At 33.8% G+C, this 22109-nt stretch overlaps 3 protein-coding genes across 4 annotated transcripts; all 3 read left to right on the top strand.

Moving 5' to 3' along the window:
• The first annotated feature begins 10186 nt into the window (after positions 1-10186).
• Positions 10187-11736, top strand: LOC120346570 (cytosolic sulfotransferase 3-like). Its single transcript, XM_078115195.1, has 4 exons — positions 10187-10397; positions 10465-10578; positions 10943-11052; positions 11584-11736. The coding sequence occupies exons 1-4, from the start codon at positions 10187-10189 to the stop codon at positions 11734-11736; spliced, it is 588 nt and encodes a 195-aa protein (XP_077971321.1).
• A 1491-nt stretch (positions 11737-13227) lies between these two features.
• On the top strand, positions 13228-13894 carry LOC144425642 (uncharacterized). The gene is made up of 2 exons (XM_078115042.1): positions 13228-13359; positions 13531-13894. The coding sequence occupies exons 1-2, from the start codon at positions 13287-13289 to the stop codon at positions 13638-13640; spliced, it is 183 nt and encodes a 60-aa protein (XP_077971168.1). The 5' UTR covers positions 13228-13286; the 3' UTR covers positions 13641-13894.
• Positions 13895-16174: 2280 nt separating this feature from the next.
• LOC120345916 (cytosolic sulfotransferase 3-like) lies at positions 16175-20311 on the top strand. 2 transcript variants are annotated; one of them, XM_039415509.2, is made up of 7 exons: positions 16175-16531; positions 17933-18046; positions 18408-18517; positions 18731-18866; positions 19238-19356; positions 19608-19779; positions 19937-20311. In XM_039415509.2, exons 1-7 carry the CDS (start codon positions 16519-16521, stop codon positions 20044-20046), a joined length of 774 nt encoding a protein of 257 aa, XP_039271443.1. In that variant the 5' UTR covers positions 16175-16518; the 3' UTR covers positions 20047-20311. The 2 variants fall into 2 exon arrangements, with proteins under 2 accessions (XP_039271443.1, XP_039271441.2); XM_039415507.2 differs by having other exon boundaries at positions 16175-17861.
• The last annotated feature ends 1798 nt before the right edge of the window (positions 20312-22109 follow it).

Below are 22109 nucleotides of genomic sequence, written 5' to 3'. Positions count from 1 at the left end.
TGTTGGATTGTGAGTGAATGTTGCAATTATGTTAAAAATTTGCGTTGAGCGTCGGTTCTGATTCTATCTGAATGTCAGGTAATTGAGTCATACCTTTAAATAATAAAGACTGACAATGTACGAGGAAAAATAAAACCATTCAATTAGTTGTTTTATTCAATACATTGTAAGAACTACGCGTGGAAAATGTTTTGTTTTTGAAAGTTCTAGATGGCGTATGTGTCATCCTACTAAATAAATAACCAGTACATTATGCATAAATTTTTGATTCACGTTTCAGATTAGACAACTCAAAATATACATTTCTCCTAATATTCTCCTCTGCAAACTAATTAGAACCCATTTACTCCCAATGTCTCAAATGGTGCTTGGTGCCGTGTATGTTCAAAGTATTAGACATCTGACAAAGACATGGGACTACTTTTTGTATATTTCTCTGTGCACTACAAGTACATCTATAGCGCTTATGATAAGTACATCATTTTTGAAAGATTGGTAATATCGTCATACGCAAAGCGTAGATAATTGAACATTGCAATCGGTGCAGCATCTTGTTTACGTTAGATGGTATTTTATCAGGTTGTTCATCAATGAGTCTGTGATTTAGCTCGTCAACGATATGGGAGTCGATCAGATAACACTTTGTTTCTACAATTTACAGCAAATCTTCCATTTTGTTTTAGCAACTATCGTTGGGAATCTTTGAAAAAACGTTTTGAGTCGAGTTTGAAAAATCACAATAGCGTGCTGTAATGCAATAAATTACGAAAGGCAATCTTTCAAATGAAAAGAATTCGATGGTTAAATGTGAAAAACGTAAATTTTATGATATAAGTTGTCATGAAAACTATCAAACCTTCTATAAATACGTTGACGATAAGATACTAAGGCCAGAAATAGATGCAAACTATCCAGTCTGATATAACTTAAATCAACACAACCAAATGACGGATGACCCAGACACTAAATGTTAGCCGAGTTTGGAGTACAATGGCTTGAACCAAACATACGTTGTTACAATGGGGTACACTCCAACTAAGGTCCACGCTATGTGGAATACAAATATCAACGTTTTCGCTTCGTAGGTCGTGTATTGGCGCTGTTGTGTAGAGATTAACAAAACGGAAGAGCTTTAGAGATTTATCTCCATTTTGCTAAACTTTAAATGCCAATAATAGTCACTCACAATAGTTCGTTTGTGGTATTACATAAAAACACGCCACGCGAATCGGGACAATACTGACAGTTGTTATTTACTTACTGCCGTCGGGGAAAATATTTATTTCGTAATCCAATTCTGTTCTCATTATTTTGAAACGGTGTTGTTTTGATTTGTGAATGTGATTCATTGTGGTGTTGACCTGCCCAGGTTGTTTCATAAGAGACCGTCCAGATATGTAGTGATGATGGTGTATACCTTTTCAAACTTATGTAGAATCGGCATTGACAGTAAAATAAATTATATACAAAATGTAACACCCAAACCGAGTTTGAAATTTTTAGTGTTTGGGGAGCATCAAACCGTTCTTATATTTACCTAATCAAACACCACAAACATCGGCCAATTTCTGAATTCTGAAAATCATTATGTTTAATAATATTGCTAATATATTTCGAAGATGTTAAAAAAAGCAAACCAACAGAGAATCGACCCACTTTAGTGACGCACGTGTGTAAAAGATTCAAATTTATTACGAATTACGTCACAAATCTTCGGCTTCAAACACATTTTATTTGAGACAATATTATTGGAATGGTAGACGCAGTTGACAAGACAATTGACAATATAACCCCATAGGATTTACCGTTAGTTTTTTTAGATAAAAAATAAATCGTAATTAAATGACTCTTGGGAGAATTCACACATTCCCAAGACAGATTTAGACTTTTTTCATTATCTGAATGCTTCAATCCTACCAATGTTGTTGTAAATTTTATTCGCAGAAGAATGAATATGATTCAGTTATGTGGAGCTTTGATGACAATATATTGAAAATATGTTCGTTGAATTAATGTTGTTTTAAAGCATAATACGACATCGATTACACGTATATCTGAAATTTTGTCCGGTAAAATGACTAATATTAAAAATATTACATGATTTGGTAACCAAAATTAATTTACACTAAACATGATTGTTGTTTTACCGAGTATATGCCAATTTCAAAACCTATTCTGGTAATGGTTAAAGACCATGGTTACGAAATCTACAATCGTCAATAAACCAACGGAAAAGTAGATCTTTAGTTTTTTTCCACATCAAAAATAGATTCAACATTGATAGGGAAGTAGAATAGTAAAAGTAAAACCGAAGGGTTAGAAGCGTTTTATTTTGCGCACAAATACTATGCTTTGAGAAAGCTTAGTGGCTTAGTGGGACCTTCGAAAGACAAAGACTATAAGTGCCATTAAAGTTTAAGACAAGATTGTAAACATTTTTGCAAGTGCAGTTTCAAGTATTTTGTGGCGTCTAGAGCTGCCGCAAAACCATGGTGGGATTCCCAAACCACGGCCCCTATGACCAAACCCACGGCGACCGACTTTTTAGCTGCCACAAACCGATAGCGAACTGCCGTTACGACCGCAGCAAATCGAATACCACCAATTATGCTGCCGTAACCACGGCAGGTCGGCTGTAATAGCAGGGCTGCCGTTGATCCGCTGATGGTGATAAATACTGGGTGAGTTTGAACGTTTTTCTTATGGATACAGTTTTGATGGATTTGGGGTTAGGGATTAAGTAGGTATAATTCCGCATGATAAACTGAAATATGGTACATGAATTTGTGAATATACCGGTAATAGCGCCATAAAACCATGGCAAGAGACGGCGTGGTACGTTCGTGGCAGGAGCTGCCATGAATTGGTAAGAACTGCGCCTCCATTTTTGCGAGCGGAAGAAAGCATGTCATGCGTTTTCGACGGATTCGGTGATTTTTTGCATATAAACACGATCAAGCTATTTTTATTAAGTAAAGTAAAATGAATACTTGTTATTTAATTCAAGAGTATTGCCAGACGAAACGTTACAGAAATATATCTGTGTAAGTGTGCAGCAAGACTCTTGAATGAAATAGAATGATCTATTATGTAATCTGCATATTTCCTTGGTAGGCGACAGCTCCTATCAGATCCCGTGTATCTAAAAAAGAATGGTATTTGTAATGATCCTGCGTCAGGTCAGAAAATTGTATAACAAAGTATGATATTTTTTCAATATTTGGATGTACCACCTTTATATTATTGATATTGTGACTCTCCATGTTCGTTGAATTAAATTAATTTTAAAATTTGATACCAATGACACAGTGTATCAAAAATTTCAACTTGTTCAGAAAAGAGTTATTTCAGAATTAATTTATATTTTTTTAAAACATTACAGTAACTCGATGCTAAGTAATTTCAACTCTAGAAATAAAATTAAAATGTCTGTCGATTTCATTTTTTTTCATACCTTATTGCATATCACGAAGAGCCATTTTTTGTTATTTAAAATGTGTATAAAAAGCAATCTTATTGACTATGACACATGTTGACATTTGCTTCATTTATAAAGTATCGACATATTATTTTTGTAGGGCCAAGCTATAGGCCTACTCGTTGACGAAATGTGGTAGTACTCTTTTGCTTAATGAAATTTTCAAACGGCTATTAATTTGAATATGAGAAATGGCTTATAACAAGTGTGAAGTAGATTCCTTTCTTTATGGCGTTCTAAAAAAAATCGCCTTTCTCTCTAATTACTGGCTCAATTGCGTTGGAATTTTCAGTGGTGAAGATTGTATTTTTCGCCAGATGGCTTTTACTTACTTACTATATTAAAAATATTCCCGTGATCTCTATGGAATTTTGTTTTTGTGTGCTATGACGTGATCAAAATTTGCGCACCTTGTGACGGATCCGCGAACGCATATCATCGGATCTCTTGCTCAGCGAACGTCGGCGGATCTCGTGGTTACCGATAGTGGGAAGTTTTTTTATGGGTAACGGTAGACTGCGGTACCTGATCTGATAATATAGAAGTGACCCGAATCAGTTTGCATTTCAATTCACGTTAAAACTGAAGCATGAAGAATGGATCATCGTCACAGGTCCTGAAAAAGCTATGGCAGCAGTCTCTGAAGCGTCACCGCTACCCTGAAACAGGTAACGTACTGGTAAGTTCCTGCACATAATTTTTCGGGAAATTGATAATAAAATATTTCGTTTTGCCATACGTGTCCATATATATTTGAGCATAGCTCTTTTCTTGTTATTGGTTGGTATTTTTTGTTGTCGTTAAAAAAGGCGCCTTTCACTTTAACTACTGGACCAATTGCTGGACCAAGTTTTCAGTTGTTAAAGATTTTTTTATCGCTAAAAAGCTGTTATTCTTATTTGGTTCAAAAAATCCTGATGGCTCTATGGAATTATTATGTGTATGTGCGATGACGGTCGTCGCGTTCTGGTGGTCAGTCTAAGTCGGGAAGACTAACGGTACTGTAAAAGTTTAGATATCCGAACTACTTCGTTTTGGCCTACGTGTCCATATATTTGATAGTAATCGCTCATTGTCCTTCATTTCCGGCATCGCAATTGAAACATATAAAGGTAAATAAAATAAATAATTACTATACTATGTATCCAAATAATCGTTTCGTCGTTCGTTATAAATGCGTTCGAGTCATCTCTTAGAATAGTTTCGTTTGCTGTTGAGTGAAAAGGGGGAGGGGGCTTAGACGAGTCAGAAGTTCAGTTGTGATGTTGTCAGTAGGAAAATAGGGGTGTACATCCCAGTCGTGATAAGATGAATTCCCACAGCTTACCACTGACTCGCGGGACACAAAGTTACTTTCGATGATTCGCCGAATCATGAATTTATGCAAAAAATATAATAACAGTGAAAAAATTGATAATAAAATCGGCGTTACTATTAGGCCTACTTCAATCGTTGTTCGAGGCAACTTGAAGGTCCTTGTCGTTCGTAAGTTTGTCGAATTTGAATCTCGCTCATTTTTTTTTTCAAGCAATTGGTGAAATCTGTTGGAAGATATGGAGATTATTAGATTAGCAAGTTACGACTTACTAGGATATATATTTGAACGTGGCACTTATCTTTTTTTTCGCTTCAGGTTACCTTATTGGATCGGTCAGATTGTTGTTCATTCCTTTTGTTGCACTCTGCTTATCTGCTTCCTGTCAGAAAGAGTTTCGAGTTGGGCTACACCAAAATATATGGGGATTAACTCTTTGAACCCTGAAAGCCGCTATAGCGGCTTTCCCGAGAAAGTCTTCTGACGCTGAAAGCCGCTTTAGCTTTTATAACTCCACTAAAAGCCTTGAATTACAACTCCACTAAAACTTATTCACTCTCGTTTGCCTGGCGCAAATGTTGAAACGCATTCAAAAAATGATGAACTTTTTAATTCAGAATATGTTTGTAATATCATGAACCAGAAAAATTCAAAGACATTCGGAAACCTTGCGAAATTGAAAGAAATATGATTTGAATTCCTAGCTTTATTTTCAGATTGTTTACACATTGCGAAATCCGAAGTGCATATTCATGGTCCTCTTGACATACGACTTCATCAACCTAATACAACTAACAAATGGGTTTATGTAGCCCAGGGGTCTCCAACTCAAAACATTTCGCGGGCCACTTTTTGAAATGTATTGCCACGCGGGTCGCAAACCAAGAAAATTTAAAAATATACAAAAATGGGTATCTGAATGTATTGTGTTGAAATTACACTTGAATCTTACGGCAAAAGAGACATGAAACATATTCATTCACTTGTGCTGGATATTTGGTTTCGATGTTTGGCTTTATTTTGCGTTGGTGTGCTAGTCTTGAGACAACATGCTTCACTTTTTACAGTTTGTCGGACCGGACTCTTGGTGTCAAATAACACAATAAAACCTACTAATAGTTGACATCGTACTATTTTGAATTTTGTGGAAAAATCCCAACAATGAAGAGGGCCGCAAGAAAATGGCTGGCGGGCCGCGTGTTGGAGACCCTTGATAGCCAAATACGATGGAAATATAAATTGTTGATTTCTCCATAAATTGGATTTTTAATTTTCACGTCGTAGATTGTCAGGGCGCAAAGTTTTCAGTAAATAGTCCGTTACCGTAGTCCAACATATAGGCGCTATATAATTACACTACTGTGGGGGTGCGATGTATATTCGTGTCAATGGACGGGTATCTTTACAGCTGTCGTTCCAAAATTCATTTCAGTCGTTATTTCATCAAAAGATCCACAAATTAATCGCATTGGAGCATCACAAGACAATATTACGATTTCATCATCCATCTCAGTCTTTTTCGACAAGAATTCAATCCATAAAAAAGAATTGACATATGTAGTAATTAATGATGTTTTTGGAACAGTCCGGTATATGAGTTTTTTGCTTTCGTTTATGAGTTCGTTTAGCAAACACAATGTTATACACACATTAGAAAACTAAAATACTATTGGCAACAATACAAAGTGCGCTTATTTTAAAATCTTGGCCATGTGAACTGCTGGTCTTTATTAAAAGCTTCAAAATTCTTCACATATTTTGAAGTATTTGAACAACTATTCCAAATTGACCTGGTTACCAAACTGAAGAAAATCAATAATATTAATTTCAACGAATTTGTAAATGAAAAATTTATATATTGCTGGGTTTCACAGCAGTACCTACGTTGAAATGTGTGTGAAGCTTCGAGTCAATTGTTGGACACGTCAGTGTATATAACGATCATTTCAATGTTATGTTGTTGTTCTTGTTCATATTCTTCTTCTTAGTCGTGTAAAATCGCTTTTCTCTTCGAATACTGAACCAATAGCTTCAAAATTCTCAGTGGTTAAAGATGAAATTTTTCTTCAGAAGGCTATCACTTTTATTTATTTCAAATATTTCTGTTAGCTCTGTGAGATTTATTTTTGTTTGCTATGACGTCACCGAACGTTCTGCGGACGCATATGCTGGCACTCCTCTTCATGTCTTTTGATCACGCGCCATCGAACGTCGGTGGTTCGTAACGAAATCCTTGCTCTGCTAAGATCTGAGGAATGGTGAATAGTGCCGTACTTGATGCTATATTACAGTAGTGACTCGGATCGTTGGTGTTACTACAGTTGTGAGTGGACCATCTTGCAATTTCAATTCACGCTGTCACGAGACAGGAACTTCTAAAGATAGAGCAGTTCCGGTACCGTAACACAGCGCGGTGACACTGAACTAACTCGTAACTGTCTCGTAAAAGCGGGGCTTCCAGTCACTGTTATAACTGATGTCTTTAAATGTTGGTGCTTTTCCTGAAATTGGTGAACGTGTCCATATATTTGAGCATAGCTCTCTTGTTTTCAATAAACATTGTGTTAGAAAACTTCTTAAAAAAAAACGAAAGCCTAATATATATAAAAAATAGAAGTAGTAAGCGCTATATAGGAATAACTATATATTTTTTCTATAAAAAATTTGGCAGCTTTTGGTCCCTGCTCCAGTTGTATTAAAAAAAATTTGTTTCGCCAACAACTAAACGAGCACTTTAAAAACAACAGCAATCTAGCAAAGAGTTGATATGACAATCAGTGGAAAATATAACCCACTGATAATATATTAAAATCATGTTTGATATTCATCGTTAATTCAGATCAGACCAAAGCAATTAGGATGAGAGTGAAATTTCGGATTTTCATGAATAAAATCTTTTCTCGTCCAAACCCCAGAGATTTTCGATTCATTCAGCTGTTAGTGAGCGTTATAACTTGCACAGACGTAAATCGACTCCATAGACACAGGCGAGGGCCTGAACATTCGTGAAGTTTTTAAAGTTCGCACTGAAGTTTTATCTCGTTTACCCGCTAGTCAATTTTTGACTCGATTTTTTCAACTGTTTTTAAATGAATTTTTATTTGTTAATCTCTATAAGTCAATAGAACATAAGAACGCAAAATGGGAGCTTTTCAGGATCCATGTAATTTCACATACGAGTTATTTATATTTGCAACTCCGTGGAAGCATTGAAAGTTGATTGCAAGATTGAATCCTATTCTTTGAAGCAAGGACCAATTTGTATTGAAAATACCTATGCCTCGATGCAAGTACTCCAAATACCATATATATTTGTATTATAGTATTGGTACGTCAGAAGTCCTGACCCAAGAATTTTTTTTTCGGTTTTAAAACGTTGCTCATTATTGATAGTTTTTAGAGCAGCGGCTCTCAAACGTTTTGTTCGCGCGGCGCCAAATTATTGGGGGAAAAAACACGGCGCACTTACACGAAAAAATGCTGCTTTTAAAAAATAAAAATAAATTTTGTGATCGTTAATGTTATTCTTCTACCTCATCTCTACCTGATTTTTAAAGTGAGGGGCGCTGCCTTCGGCGAACCACTGGTTTAGTATAGGAAAGAAAGCACTTAGTCTAATGGGTGTGTTGAAAAAGAGGGTTTGGTAGTTTTATGGGATGACAATATGATTATTGCTGTTATTGAATAGCTAAGTTCCAACTATTTTAAGTTTATTTATATTCATGCTGTTTCGATATGGTCTCATCGGACTGAACTAATATCTAAAGGAAATAATAACGCATGTTACATTTCTTCATTCATGTTGATATGACGGTTATTTATCTTTATGAGCATTATGTGAATCATTCCCTTTCTGGGGAAAGGTCACTAATACAGTTGAAAGTAGCCTATAATAAAAGGTACGTTTTAGGTTCATGTTAGGTGTAGTTACACCTATAAGCATGAACATGGAATAAAACCGGTACAGTTCAAAAACCTATTTATTGAAACATATGCGTTGTCGTTTCTCAGACCTACTTAGTAATAAAATTGCATACAGTAGGCATATTTGAATTAGCCGAAAGGCGAATTTTGTTTGCACAACTTTATTCATCTTACACTGTAGCAATTCAGACCACTACAATAATTTTGTTTATTTAGAAAGGTTAACCGCGCAACGGAATATGTGCCAATCGGGCAGGTTAATAATTGATTCTGGCAATGAGAACGTATATCAATTGTAACTGCCAAGTTCTTCGCAGAGCTTACTTTGATGCGCTTCTGTAGTACTCGTGCATTATATTAGTTGAAGATGCAGAGCACTAATTATTAGTATATACTGAATCTAGTCCGGCATTACTAGAAAATGGAAGTAATAAATCAAGAACTTGAGTCGAATTGAGTACATGACGTCATAACAAAAAAGGAAAAACGCGTTTCAACAACTTGCGCTCATTTACAAATCCCTATCTGTTTTCGTTTTCTTAATTTTCTTGGCTATCAGGCCACAATACAGAAAAAAATATGAGACGAAATTAGCCTTCACTGTAAGCGCTGATAAATCGCCATCACATAACCGTCCGAAACCAAAAGAGGTCGAATATCTTAAATGGCAATTTCAAGGTAAACATACTTTGTAGTTTTATGCTGGAATATAGATAGATGATTTATCAGTAAGTTGAATAATGAAAACCTATGATATAATACCTTAGGCCCAATCGCATAATTTGGATTAGATATGTGTGCAACAAGATTTAAAATTGGCAAACACACAAAACGAGAGCGTTACTGTGTAAATATCAACAAGGAAACGATAAAAACGACGTGAACTCTCTGTCGAACCAGAATCCTAAAAACGCGCGGATTACACCCAAATCCGAATCTCTAATAGGTTCAATTATTACAAAAATAGAGAATTCCGAGGACAATGTTAAAAGACATAGTCTTTAATTTAATTACTGTTGTCCATAGGAAAAAAAACGCTCAAGCTTTTATTATTCGTATAGTGTTGTTCAGCAGTTTGGGTAGTTTCGTGGGATGACAATATGATTATTGCTGCTAGTGAATAGTTAGGTTTCATCTCTTTCAAGTTATTCATACTCATGCTGTTACGATGTGATTCCATCGAATTAATATCTAAAAGAAAGAACAACGCATGCTATATTGTTACGGATAAATTCTTTTATTACACCCATGTGGACGATTTTACTACATTCAGCATGACAGATATAATATCAGGTTCATTGTTTTGTTCAAAATACATTTTATGTTCTACTCTTTTAAACAAAGGTAGCTGTAATATAAGCAGGTTAACACGTCGGTTGCATTAATTCAATCCAATACAATTCTACTTAGAATTTGAAAGACTGAGACTTTTATATAATTTCAGTTCTTTATTCAAAATAATAACTATTATGGCATATCTGAAACAAGAACTACCTGAATGGTGCCAAAAAGACTTCGTTCATTTCCAAGACACTTTCACATTCTCTCCAGAGGACAAAGTTCTAGAATGGAATGATCATTTATTCATTCCACAGTTTCATCCAGATACAGTATCTTATGCTTTCGATCACCATGAGCCAAGAGAAAACGAAGTGATGGTGGCATCGGTTGCAAAAACAGGTTTAAAAAATAGTTACAAATAAAAGAAATAGGAATATGACAATCACAAGTTATGTATTCTTTTCAGGCACAACGTGGACTCGAGAAATTATTCGTCAGATATTGTATGGAAGAGACGAAAAACTTGATAAATTGACAAAAGATATCACTTTACCGAATTTGTATCTTGAGACATGTACACGTAGGTGTTTTTGGAAATTAATATCTACATTGTTTTAAATACATATCATTCTATTGGATACCCACTCACAACTGTTTGTTCTAAGAAAAATCGTGATTAATGTTATCACGTTGGTATTCTAGCTATTGAGTTTGCTATGATTTGTTGGCATTTTAAAACTTATATTACACACAACGTGTCCTCTGTCTATAGAGTCTATAGCACGAATGATTTTTACTTCCATTTAAAATAGCAATTCAATGTTACCTGCAGCTTTGCTTTTCTCATACACAGTACGCTTGTTATTTATTCAATACTATGTAGATTTCTTCAAATGTCTCTATTTCGAAGTAATAACTTGCTTGATTGCTGTCGTATTTTTCAGCTTCAAAGTTCAACGTCATGCACAATATTCCTATACCTAGAAGATATTTTGTTACACATCTACCAGCTGAATTGGTGAATTTAGAAAAATACAAAAAAAGGAATATAAAGGCAAGCTTTAGTACAGGGGTGGGCGACATACGGCCCGCGACGAGATTCTGACCGGCCCGCTGACTGTACATCAGTACATTATGATATTACATTATTACACTTTTAGTAGATTATGATAAATTCATTATGTGTTTTTTGGTCTATATTTTTTTGTAGTTTAAACTTTACTTTAAACGCGATTTATAATTTTCTTTCTTGCATTAGCGAATAAATATGTGATTAAGATATTGAATACTATTCATATTATAATTCGGCCCGCCGAGAACTGCATATTCCCACATCTGGCCCGCCGACTAGAGAAGTTGCCCACCCCTGCTTTAGTAGAATATAGCTTAAAGAATATTATTCTGTAAACAAAATAATATATCGATCATTAAAAGTGATATTTTAGATTTACAAAAGTAATGATACCACCAAATTCATAACATATAGTTAAGATGTGTTTCACATATCACTTGGTAAACAATTGAAATTGTATTTAAAAAATATAAATAAACAAGCAATGAAAATTTTATTGTGATCATTTTTCAGATCGTTTACACCTTGCGGAATCCAAAGGACAGGCTGGTATCGTTCTTTAATTTTTTTAAAAGATTTCCATGGCAGGGTGAATTAGCAAAATTTATACCCGACGATTGGAACGAATTTTTTGAACAACAACTGAAAGGTGATGGCATCCACTAACATGGGATAAACAACAAGCTTTCAATCTCAGAAAAAGTCTTTATTCCAAAGTATTCTGCCTAATTAAATAACTGAAACAACTGAAAAAAAAGTTGTGACATAAAAATTCCGTTAAAAAGCATCAATCATCTGACAATCGACATTTGATTGAAAATGTATAATTTTTTATTTATTCAATTAGATCCTCTTCCTGTGACTATGCGAAAAGGAGAATCATATTTGGATCACATTTTAAGTTGGCTGCCGCATATAAAAAACAACAAAAACGCAATAATGATAGTGTATGAAGAAATGATAAAGGTAATCCATTTTGATAGAATTCTGAACAACAATGACTGATCACTTAATCAAGTCAGCTAATAAGACATTTTTTCAAAACCTCACTCCGGAATGTTTGAATGAAATTTTAATGTTGAAATATATCTATGTTCTGAAATTTTATCACACAACCAACTAAAAATGGGTTACGTTGTGTACGTACAAATATGATTGTATAATGAGAATTACTCGTGTGTGGTATTAGATAACATTTCAAATCTTATCTAGTCGGGATGTTTATGAAGTGCTTAGTCATATATGGTTTTTGAATGGTTAATAAGAGTTAATATATTATACTTATACGTTTTATCATTAACGCATGTAGTGAACGCAAGCAATAAAACGCGTTAGCATGGTCAGAAACCGTCTAAAGTATAAATAGCATTGATTTAAAAATGTTCATAGTGAAATGGTGGTAGTGTGATAAAATTACAAATAAGGATAGGAAGTAAAAGCTTCTATGTGGTAATAATTAGGGCGTGACGTTATCAAATCAAGTGAAGTTGAATTTGCAAATTCCGTGAATACAATTGTAAATTTATCGGTAACTATTATAGCTATGATAATGGTTGTGGTATCGTTTTGTTGGAAAATAACACAAGAAAAAAATCAGATTAAAATTAATTACCTATAATTAAGCCTAATCCTTTATTAGACACAATAGCTACAAACTTTTGGGTACTCCTGTGGTATGCGAACCAAAATGGCGGACATCGGAACGTAGTATGTGTACCAGGCTAGGGTTAAGCCATAATTTTATTCCAATTTTCCTTATTTTAGTTCTATTGCGATTTCGGCGACTTGCCAAGTGACTCCCGTAGTATTTGTACCTGAAATTATGGCCTAACCCTAACCTGGTACACATACTACGTTCCAATGTCCATCATCTTCGTTCACATACTACGGGAGTACCAATTTTTGGACACGAGGTCGCATCTGTGAAATAATATTGGACAGTTGGACACGCGCGTTAGCGTCATCTCGCGGAAAAGAACTCTAGAATACGCTGATTAAGGGCCTAATGGTTGACGATAACGAAAAATTCGGAAAAGACCATACAAAATGGCCCCAGGAAACTCAGGGAGATAGGGTTTTAACGCTTGACTTTGAGATGTATTTTGTTTTATATCAAGAATCCTTTCGAAAAAACAAAAGAGTTGTCAGAATTCCTTGGAGTAGAACTATCAGATGACGAAATCTATGAAATAGTTAAAAATTGTTCCATTGATAACATGAAGAAGTCGGATATGGAGTCGGAATCTGAAGACGGAATGAGTCGCCATGCAATTACTCAATGCTTGACAGGTACAAAAGTTTCATAAAAATGAGTTTAGTCGCTATGAGATTTTTCTGCACTACATGTGCTTTGGTATATTTATTTATTAGATAGCTTTTCAGAAAAGTTCATGCTGTTTTTATATCTATCTTCAATCCTTTCCCCCTATTTGTGAGTCATGTGATTCCTGTATTATTCAGGAACCATTGGCAAATGGAAAAACTATTTCACTGAGAAACAATCTGCTGAAATAGACAGACAAGTTGAAGAAAAGTTGAAAGGAACAGGAATCAAATTTATATATGAATAAGTTTTTATCGTGTGATATCATCTTATTTGAATTTATCACTTATAGGCCCTAGACCGACTAGAAGCACATTCGAGAACTACTTTATTACTCTTGCCAATTGCTTAGCTTGCAATTAATGTACTAAGAAATATACTGGTAATTTTAGTCTTTTTTCACTAAAAAGTTTAATTTGGTCGTTTAATATTTCATATATTTTAGATATTCTAGCCCCTTGAGCTCTCGTGAGTTAAAAAATATCTGATAATATTAATATTGAATGTATAATTTTTATAATTTTCCTAGAATTAAATTATATATTTACCACGTATCAAATGTTTATAATGTATTAGAATGTATTATGTAATAAATGGTAATTCAAGTATATTGTATTAAGTATATTAGGTCGTTGAATTTGCATATAATAAATTTATTAAAGATGAGACTAATCTTGATAAATCAATCAGACAGTTATTACGCTTGAGATTGTTAAGATGAGCTCAGAAATTAGTTGATATCAGGCTTTCATGTGTTACCGATTCGGGTTTTATGATGACAGAATAGAAAAATCTTTCTATTATCATTCAAATTGAACTAATTAAATTGAAAATTTATTGAAATTTATCCAAAGCACGGTCACTCGCACCCACTCAGGATATAGGCAGAAAATAACTCATGCGCAAAGTCATGTAGAATGCTACCGGAACCGCGCAGTAACATAGGTATGCATCATGTGACAATAGATAACAATCATTATGAAAATATTTGTTATCGATTAGATTCCTACGGGTCTAACTACTTATCGGTTTTCGATGCCTTTATGTCGATATAATGATAAATATAATGCGAGGATGTTATGACAAGAGTGAAGAAACTATACTAAATGATTCGATAGTCTTGCTGCACACCACCACAAAATATATTTTTGTAAACGCTTCGTCAGATGAACAATATTCAACTACAACAAGAAGAGAAATTGCATGCACATTTATACGATGGGTATCATAGCAATATAAAACTTTTATGGGAATGGGAGTTAACGAATGTTGAAGAATCAATAAAATCGGTTATTGTAGATAATTGATTAACAGTGGGGCACTGCGATAGGGAATTTTAAGGTTTGAACAGACACAGAACTATTCAACCAAATATTATCATGAAACCACGTGCAACACATGGAAAACGTCATCTACTATAGATAAACTGCAACCATTGTGACATGCAGTACTTGAAGAAACAGGAAGATATCTAGAATATCGGATCACAGAATATATTAGAAGTATTCAATCAAAAACAAAGACATGATCGTCGGTGCTCAATTCTACCAATCTGGACATCCACTCAAAGACTTAGTGTAATCGGCATTGAAAAACTATTTCAAGCCTACATTTACCGAAAAAACAACAATCGTATTTAATTCATCTACTTGAGACGCATAAACCACAAGGAATGAGGGCATTGGTAAATATGAAACACACTGGTTAAATTGATTTTTTTGTTTTTCTTGATGCTTCAATCAGATGTAAATCCCATATGGCCGGGAATGTCGTCAACATTTTGAAAAATCCGCAAAATTATTTTGTCTCCCTGACCTATAACATTCAATTGTGAGAAACAAATGACACCATTGTTTAAGTTAGAATTTTTATTCAAATCCGAAGCGGTGAAATACTCTGTTCAATCTCTCAAATCCTTTATCGGAGTTCTCCACTGTTAAATTCTACAATCATCAATTTTATGGATTCTCTATCATGCGAAACTCTAAATGGTATGATAACCTTATGTTGCTATGACACCCATTGTATAAATGTGCGTGGATTCTCTTCCAGTTGCAGTTGAATAATGTGGTTTGAGAAAGTCTGACCAGATAAAACTTTACATAAATATATTTTTCTTAGTGTTCAGAAAGCCTCTTGAATAATGACATTGTGAGAATTTAAACGTTTTCGTTAATTTCCATGCAATGAAACACACATTTAAATTCACTTTACCTTCTCTTCACCAAGTATGGCCCGTTTCTCTTGAATATGTAATAATTTCATGTGGTCAAGTACGTGACTGATAATTATTCAAATTTTATTTTTACATTTATCCTATATTCAAACTTACACCTTTCTAAACAGCGAGTCATTACTAGTTATACTGGTCCAATAAAAGAAAATGGTATTAAGCTTACGCGTATGAATAAAAATGATTGGTATTTTATCTTTATAAGCAAAAGTTTAATCAGCCCCTTCCCGGGGCCAAAAAGCTACTAATGCATATGAAAGTATAATATGGTACGTTTTCTATTCTAGATATAATATAGAAATACCAATTTAATCACAAATGACTTCAGAGTTGCAAATGGTCACATTGCCAAGGTTTAAGCATGAACATTGAATGGAACCGGTATAGTTCAAAAACCTATTCATTGAAAAACCTATTCGTATGCCAAACCAACCCACTTAGTAATATATATTGCGTACACCGTACAGTATTTGAACTGCCTGGAAATTGAGTTTTGTTTGCACAACTTCAATCGCCTTACATTGTAGCTATCGAGACCACTCTAATGATACTGTTTACTAAAAAAAGGTTTGTATTCTACAGAGGAATATATGTCGGTCAAGCAGGTTAATAATTGACTCTGGCAATAAGAACGTACATTAGTTGTAACTTCCAACTACTTTGCAGTGCTTATTTAGATGTGCTTTTAAGGTACTCGTGCATTAATAGTTGAAGTTGCAGAGAGACTTGCAGAGCACTAAATACTCGTGATGGACCTAGCCCGTCACTAGCGCTACTTGTTTTTTTTTTGGCATTCAGGCCACAATAAAGAAACAAATATGAGACGAAACTGGCCTTGACAATAAGCTTTGGAAAGCCGTTCGAAACCAGGAAATCGAATCGAATATACTAAATGCCAATTCAAGGTACACATAATTTGCCGAAATATAGATACATGATTTATTAGCAAATTTTCTAATTAATAATAATTTGTGATTTAAGGTACTTATACTTTGCCGAAATATAGATAGATGATTTATCAGCAAATTTTCTAATTAATAATAATTTGTGATTGAATACTTTAGATATGTGTGATATTTCAACAGAACCTATGAGACCAATCATTTGTACCACACCACACATCATTTGGATTAAACATTGTTTGCGCCAAGATTTGTAGTGGCAAACGGACAAAACGAGAGCGTTAATATGTGAAATTCAATAAGGAATCATTAATACGACTTAGACTATCTGACGAATGCCAATCCTGAAAACACTTGGATTCTACCCAAATCCGCATCTATAATAGATGCAGTGACTACAAAAATAGAATTCAGACGTCAATATTGAATACACAATCTTTAATTTAATTACTGTTGTCTACAGGAAAGACCTCACTGGGCTTGTAGAAAAGTAGGATTCTTAAATTCAAATTCTTAAAACGGGTGGATTATACCCAAATCCGAACGTAATAGACACAGTGACTACAAAAATATAATTCGGATGGCAGTATTAAATGGAACAGCTTCTTATTTAATTACTGTTGCTTATAGGGGGAAAATAGCGCGAGTGCTTATCATTCTTATGGTTTCGTTTCCTGTTTAGCACCTGATCTACTGGGTCTGTGGAATAGTGGGATTGGTAGTTTTTTTTGGATGACAATATGAATATTGTTGCTATCGAATAGTTAAGTTACATCTCTTTCAAGTTTAATTATAATTCATGTTGTTACGATATGGTTCCATCGGACTGAATTAATTTCTAAAATAAATAATATCGCATGCTACATTCTTACGGATAAACTCTTTTATTATATCATAATGACGATTTTACTACATTTAACACGGCAGATATAAAGTCAGGTTCAGTGTTTTGTTCAAAATACATTTTATGGAGTTTTACGACCGAGCAAAGGTAGTTTAAATATAAGAAGGTTGACACTTTTCTTTTATATATTATTATTTCAATGCAATCAAATTTTATTTGAATATGCAAGACTTGGCCCTTTCATATAATTGCAGTGTTTTTTGTAAATAATAAACTCTATGGCAAATCTAAAACAAGAACTACCTGAATGGTGCCAGAAAGACTTCGTCCATTTCCAAGATACTTTCACATACTCTCCAGAAGACAAAGTTCTAGAATGGAATGATCATTTATTCATTCCGCAGTTCCATCCAGATACAGTATCTTATGCATTCGATCATCATGAGCCAAGAGAAAACGAAGTGATGGTGGCATCGTGTGTAAAAACAGGTTTAAAAAATAGTTACAAATAAAAGAAACAGAAAAATGACAGACAATATCAAGTTATGTATTCTTTTTAGGCACAACATGGACTCGAGAAATTATTCGTCAGATATTGTATGGAAGAGACGAAAAACTTGATAAACTGACAAAAGATATCACTTTACCGCATTTGTATCTTGAAACATGTACACGTAGGTTATTGTAGAAATTAATAGATACATTGTTACAAATACATATCATTCTATTGAATGCCCACTTACAACTGTTTTTACTAAGAAAAACCGTGATCAATGTTATCGCGTTTGTAGCCCTACTATTGGGTTTGCTTTGATACTGTTTGTTGGCATTTTAAAACGTAAATAACATACAATGAGCCCTATATAGCACTGATGATTTTTACTTCCATTCAAAATAGACAATTCAATATACACTACAACATTGTTTTTCCCAAACACAGTACGCTTGTTATTTATTTAATACTATGTAGATTTCTCAAATGTCGCTATTTCAAAGTGATAACTTATGCTTGATGGTTGTCGTCGTATATTTTAGCTTCAAAGTTCAATGTCATGCACAATATTCCTATACCTAGAAGATATTTTGTTACACATCTACCAGCTGAATTGGTGAATTTAGAAAAATACGAAAAAAGGAACATAAAGGCAAGCCTATGTTACGTATATATAAGCTAAGAGAATAAAATTCTGGAAATAAAATATTCTATCGATCATTCGAAGTGATATTATAGATTTACAAAAGTAAAATATAACATAGTGAAGAGCTGTATTATATGCCACTTAGTAAACAATTTAAATTGTATTTACAAAATATGAATAAACAAGCAATGAAAAATTTTATTTGTGATCATTCTTCAGATCGTTTACACATTGCGGAATCCAAAGGACAGGCTGGTATCGTTCTTTCATTTTGTTAAGGGATTTCCTTGGCAGGGTGAATTAGCAAGATTTTCACCCGATGATTGGAACGATTATTTTGAACGACAAATGAAAGGTAATAGCATTCACAGACTGGGGACAAACAACAATGTTATTTTATGAAAATGCAAAAAATGTAGTCGATAATCCAAAGTATTTTGCTTAAATAACTAAAATCTAATGTCGAAAAATGTTTAGTGAAAGCGATTATTTACATACAATATTATTTTATGCCAGAAAGAGACCAAAGATTTAGTGTCTAGTCCAAAGTATTTTGGTTAAATAACTGGGATCTTTAATGTCAAAAAACGTTTATTGAAAACCTTTTTTTTTAATTGTCTAATACAAAAATTCCTTTGAAAAGCATCAATTATCAGGCAAACGACATTGGATTGAAAATAATAAAATAATCAATTAGAAAATAAATAGAAAATTTTATTCAATTAGATCCTCTTCCTCTGGCCATACGAAAAGGAGAATCATATTTGGATCACATTTTGAGTTGGCTGCCGCATATAAAAAACAACAAGAATGCAATATTGATCGTGTATGAAGAAATGATAAAAGTAATCCATATTGAACTAATTCTGAACAACAACAAATGATCACTCAATCAAGCCATCTAAAAGATGTCTGTTTAAAAAATTTTAATTTTGAAATATTTCTATGTTTTGAAATTTTATCATACAACTAGCTTTAAAAATGGAATACGTTGTATACGTACAAACATGAGTGTATAATGCGAATTACTGTGTAATTGATATGAGATGACATTTCTTACAGCCTGACCTCAAAATGTATTTTGTTTTATATCAAGAATCCTTTCGAAAAAACAAAAGAGTTGTCAGAATTCTTGGGAGTAGAACTATCAGATGACGAAATCTATGAAATAGTTAAAAATTGTTCAATTGACAACATGAAGAAGTCGGATATGGAATCGAAATCAGAAGATGGAATGAATCGCCATGCAACTAAGCAATGCTTTACAGGTACAAAAGTTTTATAAATTAGTTCGTTGCGTCATAAGATTATGCTGCAATACTTGTGTTTTGGTATATTTATTAGATAGTTTTGTATGCTGTTTAGCCACGAATTTGTATATTTGTCTTTAATTCTTCCCTTTCTTAGTGAGTTATTATATTTCAGGAACCATTGGCAAGTGGAAAAACTATTTTACCGCGGAACAATCTGATGAAATAGATAGACAAGTTGAAGAAAAGATGAAAGAAACAGGAATCGAATTTATATATGAATAAGTTTTTATCGTAGAATATTCAACTCATTCTAATTTAACCGTTAGGCCCCAAGCCGACTGGAAGCAAATTTGAGAACTTGTATTAATTCAGTATAAACTTTATTATTCTTGCCAATCGCTTAAGCTTGTTATTAATGTACTAATGAGTATACTGGGAACTTTAGTCTTTTAGCATTAAAAAATTTAATTTGGTCGTTTAATTTTTCATATATATATATATAATTTAAATATATATACACTAAATTTATATTATTTATAATTTTCATAGAAATATATGAAATATTTACCGCGTATCAAATGTTGTAAGAATATAAATAAAATATAAATTTCAAGAAATGGTAATTTAAGTATACTCTATGGCAGGGGTGTGCAATGTGCGGCCCGCGGCCAAATTGAGCGGCCCGCGGAGAAGTGCCAATTTGGAATTGTGTGCGGCCAGCAAAACTAGTTTTTAATTCAGTTTGATCTGGTTCCCTTTGCGCTGCAAAGCTTATATATTAGTCCAATTTATTATCTATGCCTATGACGTAACAACGTCCTAACAGCGTAAGCGAACAACGCGATTCATAATGCTGTCACTTGCTGAGCAGCGAACAGTTCAAGGAAAATGCAGAGCAGACGCTAATGAATTTGTAAGATCGGACAATTGAAAATTAGGCATCTGGAAAGCAGTTAAAAATGATTTAATATCGAGAGATACAAAAACTAAAGAAGTTTTGGTTCCAGCCTATCAGTTGATTTTGTCTAAATCCAATCTAGAATGAGATTTGACAGCAAATTATTTGTAAATGAATCTTGCCGTAATTTACCGAAAACATCTTAACCAAGATAACTTTCCACATTTCGAAAAAAGGGCATGGCTTTAAATATGGCACCCTTCGGTAGCACATTTTTTTCAGATTGTCTTAGATTGTATTATGTATATACGACCTTTTATAGAATGCAAAAAATTACTTTTATTTATTTCAAAATTTTCTGTGGACTTCAAGAGATTAGTTTTTTTGTGCGAATTGGTGATCACAATGAAAAATAGCGGCACCTTGTGGCGATTGCGGCGAAGAAGCGAACGTACGGTAACGCAGCACGGTGACTTACTATTGCACAAATTCAAGTTTTGTATACTAGCGTATTAGTTTATTTTGATAACATAAAATGAATTGAGTTTGTACATGCCAAAGAAGAACCATTCCACCATCGAATACCGGTATCAGACTTACAGATAAAGTATGGTACTGGTGAGTTAAGGCACCGGTACCATAACACTGTGAATTACGCTCTCATCTTTTCGTTACAGTTTTGCCGTGAATAACTAAAGTATGCTAAGGAAGAACTTTACAACTTCTCCGATAATTTTTAACATGTGACGTAGATAAGTGCCAAAGCATATCACGTTTATTTAAAATTTTAAATGTTACTCTCCCTGCATTTGCAGTCAAATTAACTTTTTCCATTTTATTTGTACGCTTGCACAGCTGCTATGTTTATGCTTATCTTTTAGCTTTTTTCATTACAGTTCTGCGGTAAACAACATAAATATGCCAATAAGGAAGCATTACAATGTACCAATAGTGTTCAACATGTTATGAAATATCGTGGTTGCGGTTTTATCAATGCAAAAAATATTTTCTGGTTTAACAGCGTGATGTAATTATTGTAAAGAGCTTTCGTGTCTATATATTTAAGCATTGCTCTCTTGTGTTGTTCTCGTTGTTCTTTGACACGTTTTGAAGAAATTGTTTTTCTCTTTGATTACTGAACCAATTGCTTTGAAATTTCCAGTGATTAGAGATATAATTTTTTTTCCAGGGGGCTAGTACTTTTTTTTTGCTATGACGTCATCAAAATTATGTGGCTCTACCTGTCCATATATTTGAGCATAGCTCTCTTGTTGTTCTTGTTCTTTGACACGTTTTTGAACACCTAGTGGAAAACCTAAAAAGTCGCTTTTCTTATTGATTACTGGACCAAATGCCCTTAGTATTTCAATTCAGGTTGCAATTGAATGGATAAAAACAGATCATTGTCACGGGACATGTGAAATGGGTGGCAGACAACTCGACTACA

The sequence above is a fragment of the Styela clava genome, chromosome 8 (genome assembly GCF_964204865.1).
Source record: "Styela clava chromosome 8, kaStyClav1.hap1.2, whole genome shotgun sequence".
Lineage (NCBI taxonomy): Eukaryota > Metazoa > Chordata > Ascidiacea > Stolidobranchia > Styelidae > Styela > Styela clava.
This window is presented reverse-complemented; position numbering and strand designations above follow the sequence as displayed.